Raw genomic sequence first — 14,649 nt, 5'->3', positions numbered from 1 at the left:
GATTCTCTCGCATCTCAAGTTTAGAATTTTACAATTAAATATTAACTTCAACAGCTTTTCGTAACGATTAAATAATTACAAAAACGATAGAAATAAAGATAATGTTTGAATTTAATTAAATATGATACAAATTGGGTAATCCACAGTGAGATGGAATTATGTTGTGCACTTAAGCAGGCTATAAATATTATTTTAACTTCTGAAATAATTGAAAACCTTATCTATATTGGACCATTTTGCCAGCTATTGGCCATGTAACTTTGTTTATTTAATCGATGCAATTATTTATAATTAATTAATACTAATTAATATCTTCATGGGAAGGGAAATTTCACTCTATGTCCCTCAACTTATAAGTTTTTTTCATGTTGGTCACCAAACTTGTAATTTTATTTCAATTTAGTCACTGTATCGATGACCGTTATCGAACCGTCAGAATTACTAATTTGCACAATATCAATCATTGCCCAACTTACATTTTTGTCAAGACAATCATTTTGAATACTCAAATCATGTCGATATCAAGTATTTTATTATAGCAAATGATGTGAATATATGCACTTATTTCGTTAGTCAGTAGCAAATTTCACTGATCAAACCGTGAATTACGCTAATGGAGTCATGAATTTTATCGAGCTCATCAACATGCAAGTTGAAAGACATTCGATGGAATTCTTAGGGTTGTTTTTGTATGTTTACAATGTTAGTTGAAAGTAAACTCCAAAGAGACTAATAAAATAATATTGCGGTGAACAGTGTAAACATGAAGCTTTGAGGCAGCTCCACTGATCCATTCCACTCACATAAATATAAGCACTCACTCCCCTTTAAATGTACTTTTACTATGTCAGGGTTTTGAGGGATTTTCAATTTTCGTGAGTTGAAGTGTCAAAAACTGGTAATTTTCATTAGTTGTTTCTTGAATTCTATCACTGTCTGTCACTTGCTATATTATTTTCTGTAATATGATTATGTGGGTTGTTTCTGCATTGTTCTTACTGGTGGGATTTATCTACTGTTAGTCTTTTTATTTTTCAAAAAAGCAGTTTTATCACATATCTCAATTGTGATCTGAATTTATTCTATTCCTTTTTTATTCTCTGTTCTTTGACATGAAATTTGAGATATTATGAACCCCATGATTGAATTCACTCGTCAAAGTCAAATCTTTCGAGTAATTTCTATCACCCTTTTTCTTGTTCATCTTGTTCGGCGCAAATTTATTCTTGTTTCTTGCTTGAAATAGTAGAGTAATTAGTTGATCTCAAGAGTTTGAGTGTTGTGGGTATTTTATTTATTTGTTTTTTTGTTCTATGTTTGGAAATTTTCATAGTAAATTGAGGTTTTGGGCTGTTGAGTTTGGTTTAGTTAGCTGGTGTGGGAAAACGAAAAGTGAGCAAAATGATGTCTAGATCATATTCAAACCTCTTAGATCTTGCGTCCGGTGAGAACCAGGCATCGTTCACCCGGATGAGTGTGAACCGGCGGATTCCTCGTATCATGACGGTTTCGGGTATAATGTCTGATATTTACGATGATTCCTCAGAGGGTGTGTACTCTGATCCATCGTCTTCTTCGATTCAACGGGATAGGATTATTGTTGTAGCAAACCAGCTGCCCATAAAGGTGCATAGGAAAACTGATCATAGTAAAGAGTGGATGTTTAGTTGGGATGAAGATTCACTTCTTCTCCAGCTGAAAGATGGCCTTGGGGGTGATGACATTGAATTTTTTTATGTGGGCTGTCTTAAGGAAGATATTCACCCGTCTGAGCAAGAGGAGGTGTCACAGATACTCTTGGAGACGTTTAAGTGTGTTCCAACTTTTGTCCCTCCAGATCTGTTCAGCAAGTATTACCATGGGTTTTGTAAGCAACAGTTATGGCCATTGTTTCACTATATGTTGCCTCTCTCACCAGACCTTGGTGGTAGGTTCAATCGCTCCTTGTGGCAGGCATACGTTTCAGTTAATAAGATTTTTGCGGACAGGATCATGGAAGTGATTAACCCGGAAGATGATTTTGTGTGGGTTCACGATTATCATTTAATGGTCCTGCCTACTTTCTTGAGGAAGAGGTTTAATAAAGTGAAGCTCGGGTTTTTCTTGCACAGTCCATTTCCATCGTCTGAAATTTACAAGACTTTGCCAATAAGGGAAGAGCTGTTGCGAGCTTTATTGAATTCTGATTTGATTGGGTTTCATACTTTTGATTATGCCAGACATTTTCTCTCCTGTTGCAGTCGGATGCTAGGTGTGTCATATGAGTCAAAAAGGGGCTACATAGGCCTTGAGTATTATGGTCGGACCGTGAGCATTAAAATTCTTCCTGTAGGCATTCATATGGGGCAACTTCAATCAGTCTTGAGCCTTCCAGAGACAGAAGCAAAAGTTTCTGAGCTCATCAAGCAGTTCTCGGCTCAGGGGAGGACAATGTTACTTGGGGTCGATGACATGGACATATTTAAGGGCATCAGTTTGAAGTTATTAGCAATGGAACAGATGCTATTGCAGCACCCTGAGAAACAGGGAAAGGTTGTTCTTGTGCAAATAGCCAATCCTGCTAGGGGCATAGGAAAAGATGTGAAAGAAGTTCAGGATGAGACATATGCAACTGTGAAGCGAATAAATGAGACTTTTGGAAAACCGGGATATGATCCAGTCATATTAATTGATCGACCAATGAAATTTTATGAGAGAGTTGCATATTATGTTGTTGCTGAGTGTTGTCTGGTAACCGCAGTTAGAGATGGAATGAATCTCATACCATATGAGTACATAATTAGTCGACAGGGAAATGAGAAATTGGACAAAGTTTTGGGCTTGGAACCATCCATTCCTAAAACGAGCATGTTGGTTGTGTCTGAGTTCATTGGGTGTTCTCCGTCGCTAAGCGGAGCAATTCGAGTCAATCCGTGGAATATTGACGCTGTGGCAGAGGCAATGGAGTGTGCTCATGTGATGGCTGAGCAGGAAAAACAATTAAGACATGAAAAACATTACAAGTATGTCAGCACCCATGATGTGGCGTACTGGGCTCGTAGTTTCTTGCAAGATTTGGAAAGGACATGCAAGGATCATATGCACCGCAGATGCTGGGGTATTGGATTCGGCTTAAGCTTTAGGGTTGTTGCACTTGATCTAAATTTCAGGAAGCTAGCAATGGAGCACATAGTTTCAGCTTATAAAAGGACTACTACCAGGGCTATTCTTCTAGACTATGATGGGACATTAATGCCTCAAAATTCGATAGACAAAAAGCCAAGCACCAAAACCCTTGAAATGTTAGATAGTTTATGTAGAGATAAAAACAATATGGTTTTCATCGTAAGTGCCAGAACCCGAGCCGAATTAGCCGAATGGTTCTCGTCTTGTGAGAAGCTGGGAATTGCAGCGGAGCATGGCTATTTCTTAAGGTATGCAAGTCACATTTTTAGGGCATGTTTAGTATGAAGTATTGGATAGGGTTCAACACTAAAATGAATAAAAGTTTAGCATCTTTTTTTTGTTCAGTATTTTGTTGTTTAGTCTATGGTGCCAAACAAAACAATGTAGTTCTTAATTTATGTGATACACCATACACAAGGCTGATCTCGAAATCGATTTTCCTGTGGCAGGACAAATCGAGATGAAGAATGGGAAACATGTGTGCCTCCTGTAGAATGCAGATGGAAGCAGATTGCTGACCCAGTGATGAAACATTACACTGATGCAACTGATGGATCAGTGATAGAAGACAAGGAAACTGCAATGGTTTGGTGTTACGAGGATGCAGATCCTGATTTTGGATCTTGTCAAGCTAAAGAACTTCTTGATCATCTTGAAAGTGTGCTGGCCAATGAACCTGTCACAGTCAAAAGTGGGCAGAATATTGTAGAAGTTAAGCCGCAGGTTTGTGATGATGTGTTTCGATAATTTACTTTTCTCATAAAATCTCTCCATTACGCATTGCCTTCTCTATTTGGTTTATAAGACGTTTAATCTTTCATACAATTATTTATTATAATTTAAATAGTTTAGTTTATTTATGTAATGCACACTAGTTCATAGCTCATCCTGGCCTAAACATCTTCTGTGTCTTATAGAGGTTACTGATCTTGAAGCTTTTTCTTAGAATGACTTTTTCCTATGTTGAACCATTCAAAGCTTAAGCTATTAGATTTGACCAAATCTATTTAATTCAAATATTGTTATTAACACGCCTCTTCATGTGAAGGCAGAAATTTTTTCCCATCAAAGCCTAACACGTGCACAATTCATTTAATTGGGTAGTGTCAAGGCTTGAACACGGGAACTTTGCATGCTCTAATACCATGTTGGACTATTTGATTTGAATGCTTAAGCTGTTAGATTGGGTCAAATGTATATCATTTAAACATTGTCTTCAACATCCTTTCATTCTCTACCCTGCAGTAAAATGGGGAACAAAGGCAAAAGCTTATAATGATTATAACAAATATATTGTTTATGGCATGAGCTCATGTAAATTTATTTGATCTTTGTATACCATGTTGGCATGTTTGGCAAGGGGATTGGATAGAATAGGATAATATTAAGAAAGAAAAATTAAAATCTTGTTCTTGTACTATTTAGTCTGCATTCCTTTTGAACAGTTGAAATGTGAAGTTGCTTTTGCAAATGAATTTTACGTGACTTTGATTGTGCAGGGAGTTAGCAAGGGGATTGTAGCAAAACGCCTACTTCATTCGATGCAAGAAAAAGGGACGTCATCCGATTTTGTCCTTTGCATAGGAGACGACAGATCTGATGAGGATATGTTCGAGGTGATCATGAGCTCTGTTGCCGCTCCTTCTATGGCTCCAAGTGCAGAAGTGTTTGCCTGTACTGTGGGTCGAAAACCAAGCAAGGCTAAATACTATCTTGATGATACTGTAGAAATTGTCCGAATGGTGCAGGGACTAGCTTCTGTTGCTGAACAGATGTTACCCGTGTAGGCTACCAGAAGACAATCAGAGATTTTCTGTAATAGTATGTATGTACCATTTTCTCCTCTTTCACTCTCGTCGATTTGTTAGACTAAGAGAAGCTGCATGAGTCGTGTTTGTTCTTTCTTTTAGTTCTGTCATGAACTTTTGTGATCCATTTCTTGATAGATGTATATAAGTGAATGAGTATACAGTACTTGTGTTTGGTTTCATCTGGTCATGAAAACTTTGATAAGATCAAACGAGTGTTGTTTTTAGGAAAAGTGGTTTGTTTACTGGTACCATTTAGGGCAGCTAAATTTTATGATAACCAATCCTTTTGGCAGTACTCTTTTCATCATTATATCACTTGTATACTATCCATCCTCATGCGGGGTACATATCAAAACACACTACATCAGTTGATATCAAAAGTGTAGCATAGAAATCTCTTTGAAACATTGATACACGAGTTTTCCGATAATTGAGAGGTGGATTGTTGTTGCAAATGTGAGAGAAGCTATCTATTTCTGAAAAGAGAGAAATTATTGTGATGATTTTGGCCAAGCTAAATCGACAGAAACCGTACATTTTACGATGGAAGGCCGAAAGATTAGAGATGTATTTATCAGACCGCGGCGAACTTCCATGGGGAAGGGAGGGGCGTGAGTACATACTCATTGATAATAGGTGAACTGCTTTAAGTTGAAAGCTGATATTGCAGTTAAAGATAGTCATAGTTGATAATTGTTGAAATCACAATGATGATTCAACAATAATGAATATAGAACTATCCAAGTATGATCACATCTATTCCTCTTTCATGACTGAAATAATTTTCTAATTCATGAAAGATAGATTTTGGAAGGGAATCAAGAGTGCAGTTTATTCACATAATTAATTGAAAGCACAGCCATCACAAAACCTTTTTCTAGCCAAGAATTCCATTATTGATCGAATCGGGTCTGATCCAATATGTTCGTAATTTTATTTCTCTCGTTCGAGTCGAAGTTGGAGAATTTCAGTGAAGTGGGTGGATAATGTTGAAGCATGCTTGAAATGGATGCTTCAATAATCCGCCCAATAGATTCTCAAGCTTGATTCTGGGAGATGTAAGATTGATATTATTAGTCATTTGCTATAATTTATCAAAAAGTAGTGGCAATATCCTACATTAGTTGATATTAGAGCTGAAGGTCTTTAGTTCAAGTTGATGATATAGAATACTTGTGAATTGGGTGGATAATGTTGAAGCATATTTGAAATGGATGCGGATGCGGATTAATGGATGGGGCTTGGGGTGGATTTTCAAGCTTAATCATGGGTGATATAGAGTAGATTGCATTAGTGTCATTTAAATGAATTGACAGATCGCTCTCGATCTCAATACGCATTAGGGTTTGGTTATGTTGTCTAGCTACAACAAAAATAATTCATTCTTATAACATTTTAAGAAGGTCTCAAACCTACGGGCTAAGGCCCAAATGTTGGAGATGGGGTCATCTGCAGAAATTGTGGTGGTGATACGGACACTAATTTTCGTGTTGGAAAATCAAGAATTAAAAATGAGAAAAGAAAAAGAGTAGATATATTTAAGTAAATCTAGAGTTCCACATTGGTATTTCGAGGAACCAATAAATATTTAAAAACAAATAATACAAAAGTAAACTTGTAATATTCCTTCTATGTCGAAAAGCAAACACCATTTTGTACTCAAGAGTATACTTCTGTGAAATAATTTGTCCTCTCCTTCATTTCCAATTCGTCCTTAAATACTACCTGTTGACACACTAAAAGTGCAGCTCAAATTAAATAGCCCACAGAGTGAAACCCAATTGGGGAATTCGGGATAAATGTCCAAACAGCATTATTGATGAATGCGGTGGAAGCCCACGAACACGGTAATATCATCGCTCAAGCTTGCAAGACGCCCAGAATCTGAACGAATGGAGTACCTTACGATCGCCCAGAGCGATGACCCCGTTCTCGCCCAAACCTTCGAATCGTCCAAGATCTTAACAAGCATAAAATATTATGGTTATCCAGAATAGCAGTTATTGAAGCAGTTATTAAGTGATCTTATCACATTTCACGATTCAAGGAGTCCAGTTGAAGGTAGTTGAACGACAAAGAGTAATGGCAACAGTTAGAGACGACAATTTCACGACAAGTTAGCCGCCATAAAAAAAGTGGGTAGTTACAAGGCAATCAAGTAGTTTCCAAGCGGTTTGTCACGAAGAAGTTATCAAGGGAATATAAAAGGAAGATGAGACATAGAGAAAAAAGGACGAATCAAACACTCTCAAACAGAAAATATGTAATTTCGATTTCTTAGTTTAAACTTAAAACACTTCTTCTAGTACTCGTGTGTTTGCGCCCCTTGGAGGCATTCTGTCTATTTCCAATTGTAAATCATCACCAATAAAACACCCATTTTTGGGACTTTGTCTCAAGAGGTCCGTTCCTTACACAATCGTCTGATCCCTTTTTAATTGTTAGCGACTACCCGCGCGAAACAATTTGGCACGCCCAGTAGGACCTTGGTATTTGGTTTTGAAGATACAAAAGGTGAAACAATATGCCTCACAAATCTGATAAGGAAGCAGCAAGTCAGGGAGGAGTCCAGTCTGTGATCGAGCGATATGAGGAGCGGCAAAGCTCTCCACGAACAGAGGGACAGAGCTGGAGCAGTCACAGTCGTTACGAACTAATGACAGAGTTGAGTCCTCGAACCATGCGTGCATTGCTTGGAGAACTCATACAGGATGTCGTTGAATAGGTAAATCTACGAAATGTTCATAATATGGAAAGATTTACCCAGAATGGGAATGCACATTATGACAACATGGCCAAACAACTGAATACATTAAATGAAATAATGAATAAGTTAGTAGGCCAAATTTGTCAGCCAGTTGTGTGTATTGCAAATCACTTTCAAATTAGGACAATCGTGGGACATAATTCCCCAGTCCTAAGTCCAAATCAAGGGATAGAACCACCTTTTGGTCCACCTACTTCAAACCAGGGGATGGTGTAATGCGAAATTAGAATAGTGGTAACGGTACATCTAATTTGGGGGATAACCTAAATATAAGAGACAATGTCCTAAATAATGGACAGAATACCCCACGTGTCAATGATGGAATAAATATTCGGGCTAATGGTAACAATGGCCCAAATCATGGCAATTTTGTTGTCAACCAAGGACCAAACATTAGGCCTCAGGCAAATCAATCGACCAACAAACCTGTAGGAATTCCATATGACCTCAACGTCATGTTGAGAAATCAAATTATAGAAATAGTACAGGATCAAATGGCTTTTAGGGTACGTCCTGTCATTAGGCCGACTTACACAAAGCCATACCCTGATTGGGTAGACCAAGCATATCCATGGCTTAGAGGGTATAAAGTGCCAGAATTCTCACTATTTACCGGTTTAGGAGAGGTGTCTACTCTAGAACACATAGGGCGATTCACACTCCAAAGTGGTGAAGTAACCGACTACCATAAAATGAGGTTGTTCCCTAGTTCATGCCAGCAAACTCTGTTCAAATATGGCAACAATTGGAGCAATTATTTCATGCTCAATTTTATAAGACTGAGTCTGAAGTTACTTTAGTCGATTTGACAAATCTACGACAAATGCCAAACGAATGGGCAGAAGGTTTCCTTCAAAGGTTCAAGACAACAAGAAGTAAATGTTTTGTACCTTTACCCGAAAAGGAGTTTGTCAAAATCACTCAAAGTTGTCTAAGCTTTGATTTGAAAAAGAAATTCCAAGACAGGGAATTTCCTGATCTTTTCCAATTGAGCGCAAACGTGATTAGGTATGAACGATTAATAAGAAAAGAAGAGCAAATGAAAAATTCTAGCAAGGGGACTTATTATAGAGACCCAAATTTTGATGTTCATACCATTAATGACGAGTATTACGATCAAACCTAAATGTGTTTGGCCGAATTAATCAAAGGAGACGCGTATACTTGTCCTATAATGGCTAAGCCTAGATCGTCGGGCAAGGATGAGCTTATAAAAGATGAAAATAAAAAGGCTAGAACGTTCTCGTTCGATGTAATCAAAGCTGACCTTATATTTGATAAACTATATAAAGATAAACAGATAAAGTTGAGCGATAAACATAAGTTGTCAAGCCCTGAACAAATCAAGGGTAAAAAAATATTGTAAGTGGCATAATGCATTGTCGCATTTGACTAACAATTGTTTAGTTTTTCGTCATGTGTTACAGGATGCCATTGAATCAGGACGAATTACGTTCGAGGATAAGAAGAAGATGGCAGTGGATAAAAACCCTTTTCCACATCCACTTGGGGTGAACATGGTGATGACTGGTTTCAAAAACAAGTTGTCAAAATTCAAGTTGGTTATAGATGACGGAGAAGAGGACCCTGGGCCACACCCCAGTGTCTTTGAACGTATCAAAGGGAAGGAGCCTAAAAAGGACGAAGACGTCCTATGTGCAAGATGTAAAAGAGAAGTGAGTGCAAACACAGAGAAACCAGGGATATGGAAGCATCACCATCGCCCTAGTTTTTTCCCAAACGCTCAACCTCGTAGAGGGCGAGGTACATCATTCTATAGGGGACCGCCTTTTGAGAGGCAGTTCAGGTCAATAAATAATGGGAGAACATTCAGGTCGTAACCTCGCCAACCAAATGTGTGGCATTCGTTCCAGTATAATGCAGGAAGGGTGATACCCTTCAGCGAGATGACTAGAACCCAACAAAGGCGTTTTCAATGAAATTATGGACGAATGATGAGGCAACAACAGAGAGTGTCACGTTCTAAGGTGCCTAAACTACTCGAGGTGGCCAATCAAAATGTTCTCGAAGACAATGAGGAGACTGGTACAGGTGAATCGATGAAAGAATTGCCAGAGAGTTCTTCTGGCAGATCGAAGTTTGAGCGAGGCAGAAGGGATGGAGAAGATCCAGATCAGCCCCTTACTATTCAGTTCGGTACGTTACCTCTTTTCATGGCTAATAACTATTTACTAGCCAATGAGTTCAAGAACAAAGAAAAAGAAGAAGATGAGAGGGAGGATAACGAGGAAGAAGCATGTGTGCTGAAATGTGAAGAAGGCCAAACTTCTAGAGGGGCCTACAATGGTGAAGAGGATGACGGTATGATGGATATCGAAGAGAAAATTGATTTGGAAGCAGAAAGAAGAAAGAGATGAGTATCGCACAATACTCTGTTGAAACAACTATATCGAGAGGGAGTTCGTGAAGTGGACTTGTTGGGGGAACCATCTGGGCGTTCTTTCGATTATTACGTTCTGTACGGGACGACCAAGAGGAAAAAGAGAGTACCTCGCTCTGAAAAGTATGGATCACCTCCAAGAATGATGCCTCTTCCCAGAGGTTGGGTAACCGAAAAAGAAGCATTAGAAAACAATAAAAAGGAAATTCAGGAAGCGGAAGCTCAGTGCGACATACTGCACGTTGACTTATCACAAAAGGATAATTCAACAGAGAACAAGCAGGAAGTAGAAATAGATGCTGCCGAAAAGGTTATTTTTAAGAGACCAGCCATGAGTTAACTAAATACTTGAGACCATTGTATGTTAAGGCTTTAGTTAACGGTATACCTGTGGCGAAAGTACTTATCGATAATGGAGCAGCTATAAACACTATTCGATTTAGGATGATGAGAAAATTTGCAAAGACAGAAAGTGATGTGATTCCAACAGAAGTCATCCTTACAAGTTTCAATGGAGGAGCAACTTCAGCCAAAGGGGTTATGCCATTGGACATAACTGTAGGGACAACTACTAGGACCACAGTCTTCTTCATAATAGATGGTCCTACTAGTTACAATGTGTTATTAGGAAGGGATTGGATACACGGAAGTCGCTACATACCTTCATCACTCCATCAATGCCTGATTTTCTGGAATGACAAGGGTGAAGCAGAAGTGGTGCAGGTAGATCATAGACCTTTTATCGTAGAATCAAACTCGATGGAAAAGTTCATGTACGAAGGAAATTGCGGACCTGTCAGAGTGGTCCAAGATGGAGAAAAAACTCAAATTGTTGCACAGAGCGAAGAGCCATTTTCGGTAGATGCACTCACTGAAATGTTCAGTCAAATGAGGCCAAACATAGTGGTCCTGGAAGAGCCAGTAATTGGCAAAAAAGTAATCAAGGAGTTTTAAATGAGTTGTAAGCAACAAAGGCAAATGGTCGATGTTCAGGCTTTCAAAGCTGTTCGCGTATTTATTTGTTTTGATTTTAAAACCCACCGCAAGTGTACGGTTCGTTAACAAATAGTAAAATGGACTATGAGTCCAAGTATCGTTCCCACGAGAATTGAATTAGCTCTAATTAGACTAATGTGACCTTAACCGAATCTAATTGAATGAAAATTTGGTTTAAATGTGAAAAGCCCTAATTTTGGAAGAAACCCCCAATTTGAAACCCTAATTTTGAAGAAAACCCTAATTTCGAAATTGGAAACCCTAATTTCGAAATTCCCCTAATTAAATGACTCAACAACTCAATTAAAATGTAAATATGCAATGTTGTAAATGAAATTGTAAAAATAAGTTGAAATAAAATCATTGGGATATCGAATCCCCATTTGATTTCTATAAACCCTAATTTCACAAATCCAATTAATCAATGGAAAATTGTCAATTCAATGTTCCTACGCCTATCTAATATACTCTCTCGATATATATTAGATCTATTTCTGCATATCATCAGCCTATATCTATATGGATGATGTAACATACAAAAACGCATGAAATTCTATGAACAATTACCGAACTGCATAAAGCATAGGGGTATATTTCTATCCCCTATCGGACCCTATGTCAATTTATATATATCGAGTCTATTCTACTTCTTTCGAATGTAAAGAATAAATCATCACAATCACACAATAAATGGCCAATAAATCATGAATTCAATCAAAACAATATAAATCAAACAATTTATTCCAAAGACAATTTATATTAAACTCATGAAATATAGGAATTTATAAGAAAATCAAAGGTTCATCGACTCCCAATGAAATAAAAAATTAGCCTATCATGTTTTGAAGAAAATTACAAAAATTGAATAAAGGAGAAGACATCACCCTATTATAATTGATGCTTGAAATCTTCAATCTTGATGAAATCCTTCCTCTTCTTGCAAAATTTCTTGGATCTTGATGTTATTGTGTGCCTCTTTTCTCCCAAAACCGTGTCCCCTAGTTCTGGACGTGTTTTAGGATATATATAGCGTGTCCAAATTAGGTTAAAAAAGAGTTGGAGTCGAAAAAAGGAAACTGCAGAACCGCCCCGAAATTACTTCTATGCGACCGCATAGAAGGATCCTATGCGGTCGCATAGGTCATTTGAATTGCACCATTTTTTTCCCTGCATCCATCTATGCGACCGCATAGATGGTTACACTATGCGGTCGCATAGATATAACCAACTATGTGGTCTTTACATTTTGGTCCCTGAACTTCCTTGTTGCTTCTCTTGACTTCTTTCTTCGATTTCTTCATCTTTTCAACAAATTTTATCTTCCAATTGATGATTGACACCATCAAATCTCATGCCACTCATTCGGCACATCTTTTGAGTATTTGCGCTTTAGTCCTCCAACTTTCAATTGTCTTCATTTCAGTCCCTCTTCAATACTTTCTTCTTCCAATTGTTTTGCTTTGTCATTGAGCTCATACTTGGCATGTTTTTACTCTCGTTTTGCATTTAGCTCAACTTCTCAATATTTGCACCTTTGGTCCTCGAACTATCACTTTGTTGCGTTTTGGTCCTTCTTCAGCTCTTTTCTCCTGAATTCCACAATTTCCATTGAAATACCTACATTGCATGAATTTAATAGGATTAAGCCACAATTCAACCATTTTATCCATGTTTAAGTCATGTTTGTGAACCAAATAAGTGTGTAAAAACATACTTATCAAAAGCCAAATTAATGGCTTTCAATATAGAATGCAAAGACAAGATGAAAGAAGAAACAGCCTTGAAAGCATTGGGAGAAAAATTGGCAGTGTTCAAATTGGAACAAAGTATTGGCCGAAAAGTCAACAATGTGGATTGTTTAGAAGAAGAAGTGCCTATAAGGAAAATGGACAATGAAGTAATGAGGATCACCAAGCCTGGATATGCTCAAGCACAAGATCCTCTGATTAAATTGAATATTGGCAATGAAAGGGAAGATCACCCAATATTCGTCAGCCAGATGCTCGATCAAAAGGTTAGTGATGAATCAATCGCTTTATTAAAAAAATATAAGGATTGTTTTGCTTGGGAATATGAACATATGCCTGGTTTAGATAGAGATTTGGTGGAACATAGATTGTCAACCAAGCCAAATTTTAAACCTCATAAGCAACCTCCTAGGCGTTTTGCTCCTAATGTACTTCCTGAGATTAAGAAAGAAATAGAGCGATTATTAAAAGCATGCTTTATTAGAACAGCCAGATATGTAGAGTGGTTGTCCAATCTCGTGTCAGTGCTAAAAAAGAATGGTAAATTAAGGGTGTGCATAGACTTTAGGAACTTAAACATAGCCACACCCAAAGATGAATATCCAATGCCTACTGTAGATTCTTTAGTAGAATCGACTGCCGGACACGTAATATATTCCTTCATGGATGGGTATTCAGGATACAATCAAATTTATATAGTTGAGGAAGATATACACAAAACTGCCTTTAGGTGCCCTGAATCTCTAGGATGTTTTGAATGGGTAGTTTTGCCTTTCGGCCTGAAAAATGTAGGAGCGACTTCTCAAAGGGCAATAAACTTGATTTTTCATGAAATGATAAGCAAGTTTGTTGAGGTGTATGTAGATGATATAGTGGTCAAATCCATTAAAGAAGAGGACCATTTTGAACAATTGAGATGTTCATTTGAGCAAATGAAGCAATATAAGCTAAAATTGAATCCCTTGAAATATGCATTTGGCGTTAATGCAGGAAACTTCCTTGATTTCTTAGTACACAAAAGGGGGATTGAACTTGATAAAAATAAAGCGAATGCCCTTTTAAAAGCCAAACCACCTAGCAATAAAAAAGAATTGCAAAGGTTCCTAGGCCAAGTAAATTTTTTAAGACGCTTTATTTCTAACTGTGCAGGGCGAACTAAAGTTTTTTTGCCACTTTTAAAACTGAAAAATTAGAATAAATTCGTCTGGAAAGAAAAGCATCAAAAGACTTTTGAAAGCCTAAAGCCATATTTATGAAGTCCACTAGTGTTGGTGTCACCAATCCAAAGACGGCCAATGAAAGTGTATATATCGGCTGAACAAGAATCAATAGCTGGAATGGTCGCACAAGAAAACCAATTTGGTGAAGAAAGAGCAATTTACTACTTGAGTAGACGGTTAACAAAATGTGAATGTAATTACTCTGCCATTGAAAAATTATGTCTTGCGTTGTATTTCACGTGTACGAAATTAAGGGCTTATTTACAGCCCGTAACCGTTTATTTGATTTTTATAGTAAATTTGGTTAAATATATGTTCTCTCGCCCTATTTTACACCAAAGGGTAGGCCTTTAGACATTAGCATTATCAGAATTCGAAATACAATACATACCTCAAAAGACAATCAAAAATCAAGCTTTGGTTAACTTTCTGGCCGATCATCCATGCCTTGACATACCTGAGAAAATTGAATTAGAAATCAATTCATTCGAATTAAAACCTTGAGTTTTATATTTTGACGGGTGAAAAACCTCTAAAGGTG

At 37.5% G+C, this 14,649-nt stretch overlaps 1 protein-coding gene across 1 annotated transcript; it reads left to right on the top strand.

Annotated features, from left to right (window-relative positions):
• The first annotated feature begins 809 nt into the window (after positions 1-809).
• LOC111369354 (alpha,alpha-trehalose-phosphate synthase [UDP-forming] 6-like) lies at positions 810-5,201 on the top strand. The gene is made up of 4 exons (XM_022990839.1): positions 810-898; positions 1,334-3,413; positions 3,615-3,888; positions 4,665-5,201. The coding sequence occupies exons 2-4, from the start codon at positions 1,402-1,404 to the stop codon at positions 4,950-4,952; spliced, it is 2,574 nt and encodes an 857-aa protein (XP_022846607.1). The 5' UTR covers positions 810-898; positions 1,334-1,401; the 3' UTR covers positions 4,953-5,201.
• The last annotated feature ends 9,448 nt before the right edge of the window (positions 5,202-14,649 follow it).

The sequence above is a fragment of the Olea europaea genome, chromosome 20, assembly GCF_002742605.1.
Source record: "Olea europaea var. sylvestris chromosome 20, O_europaea_v1, whole genome shotgun sequence".
NCBI lineage: Eukaryota > Viridiplantae > Streptophyta > Magnoliopsida > Lamiales > Oleaceae > Olea > Olea europaea.
Note: the sequence above shows the minus strand (reverse complement) of the source record. Positions and strands in the feature narration are given on the sequence as shown.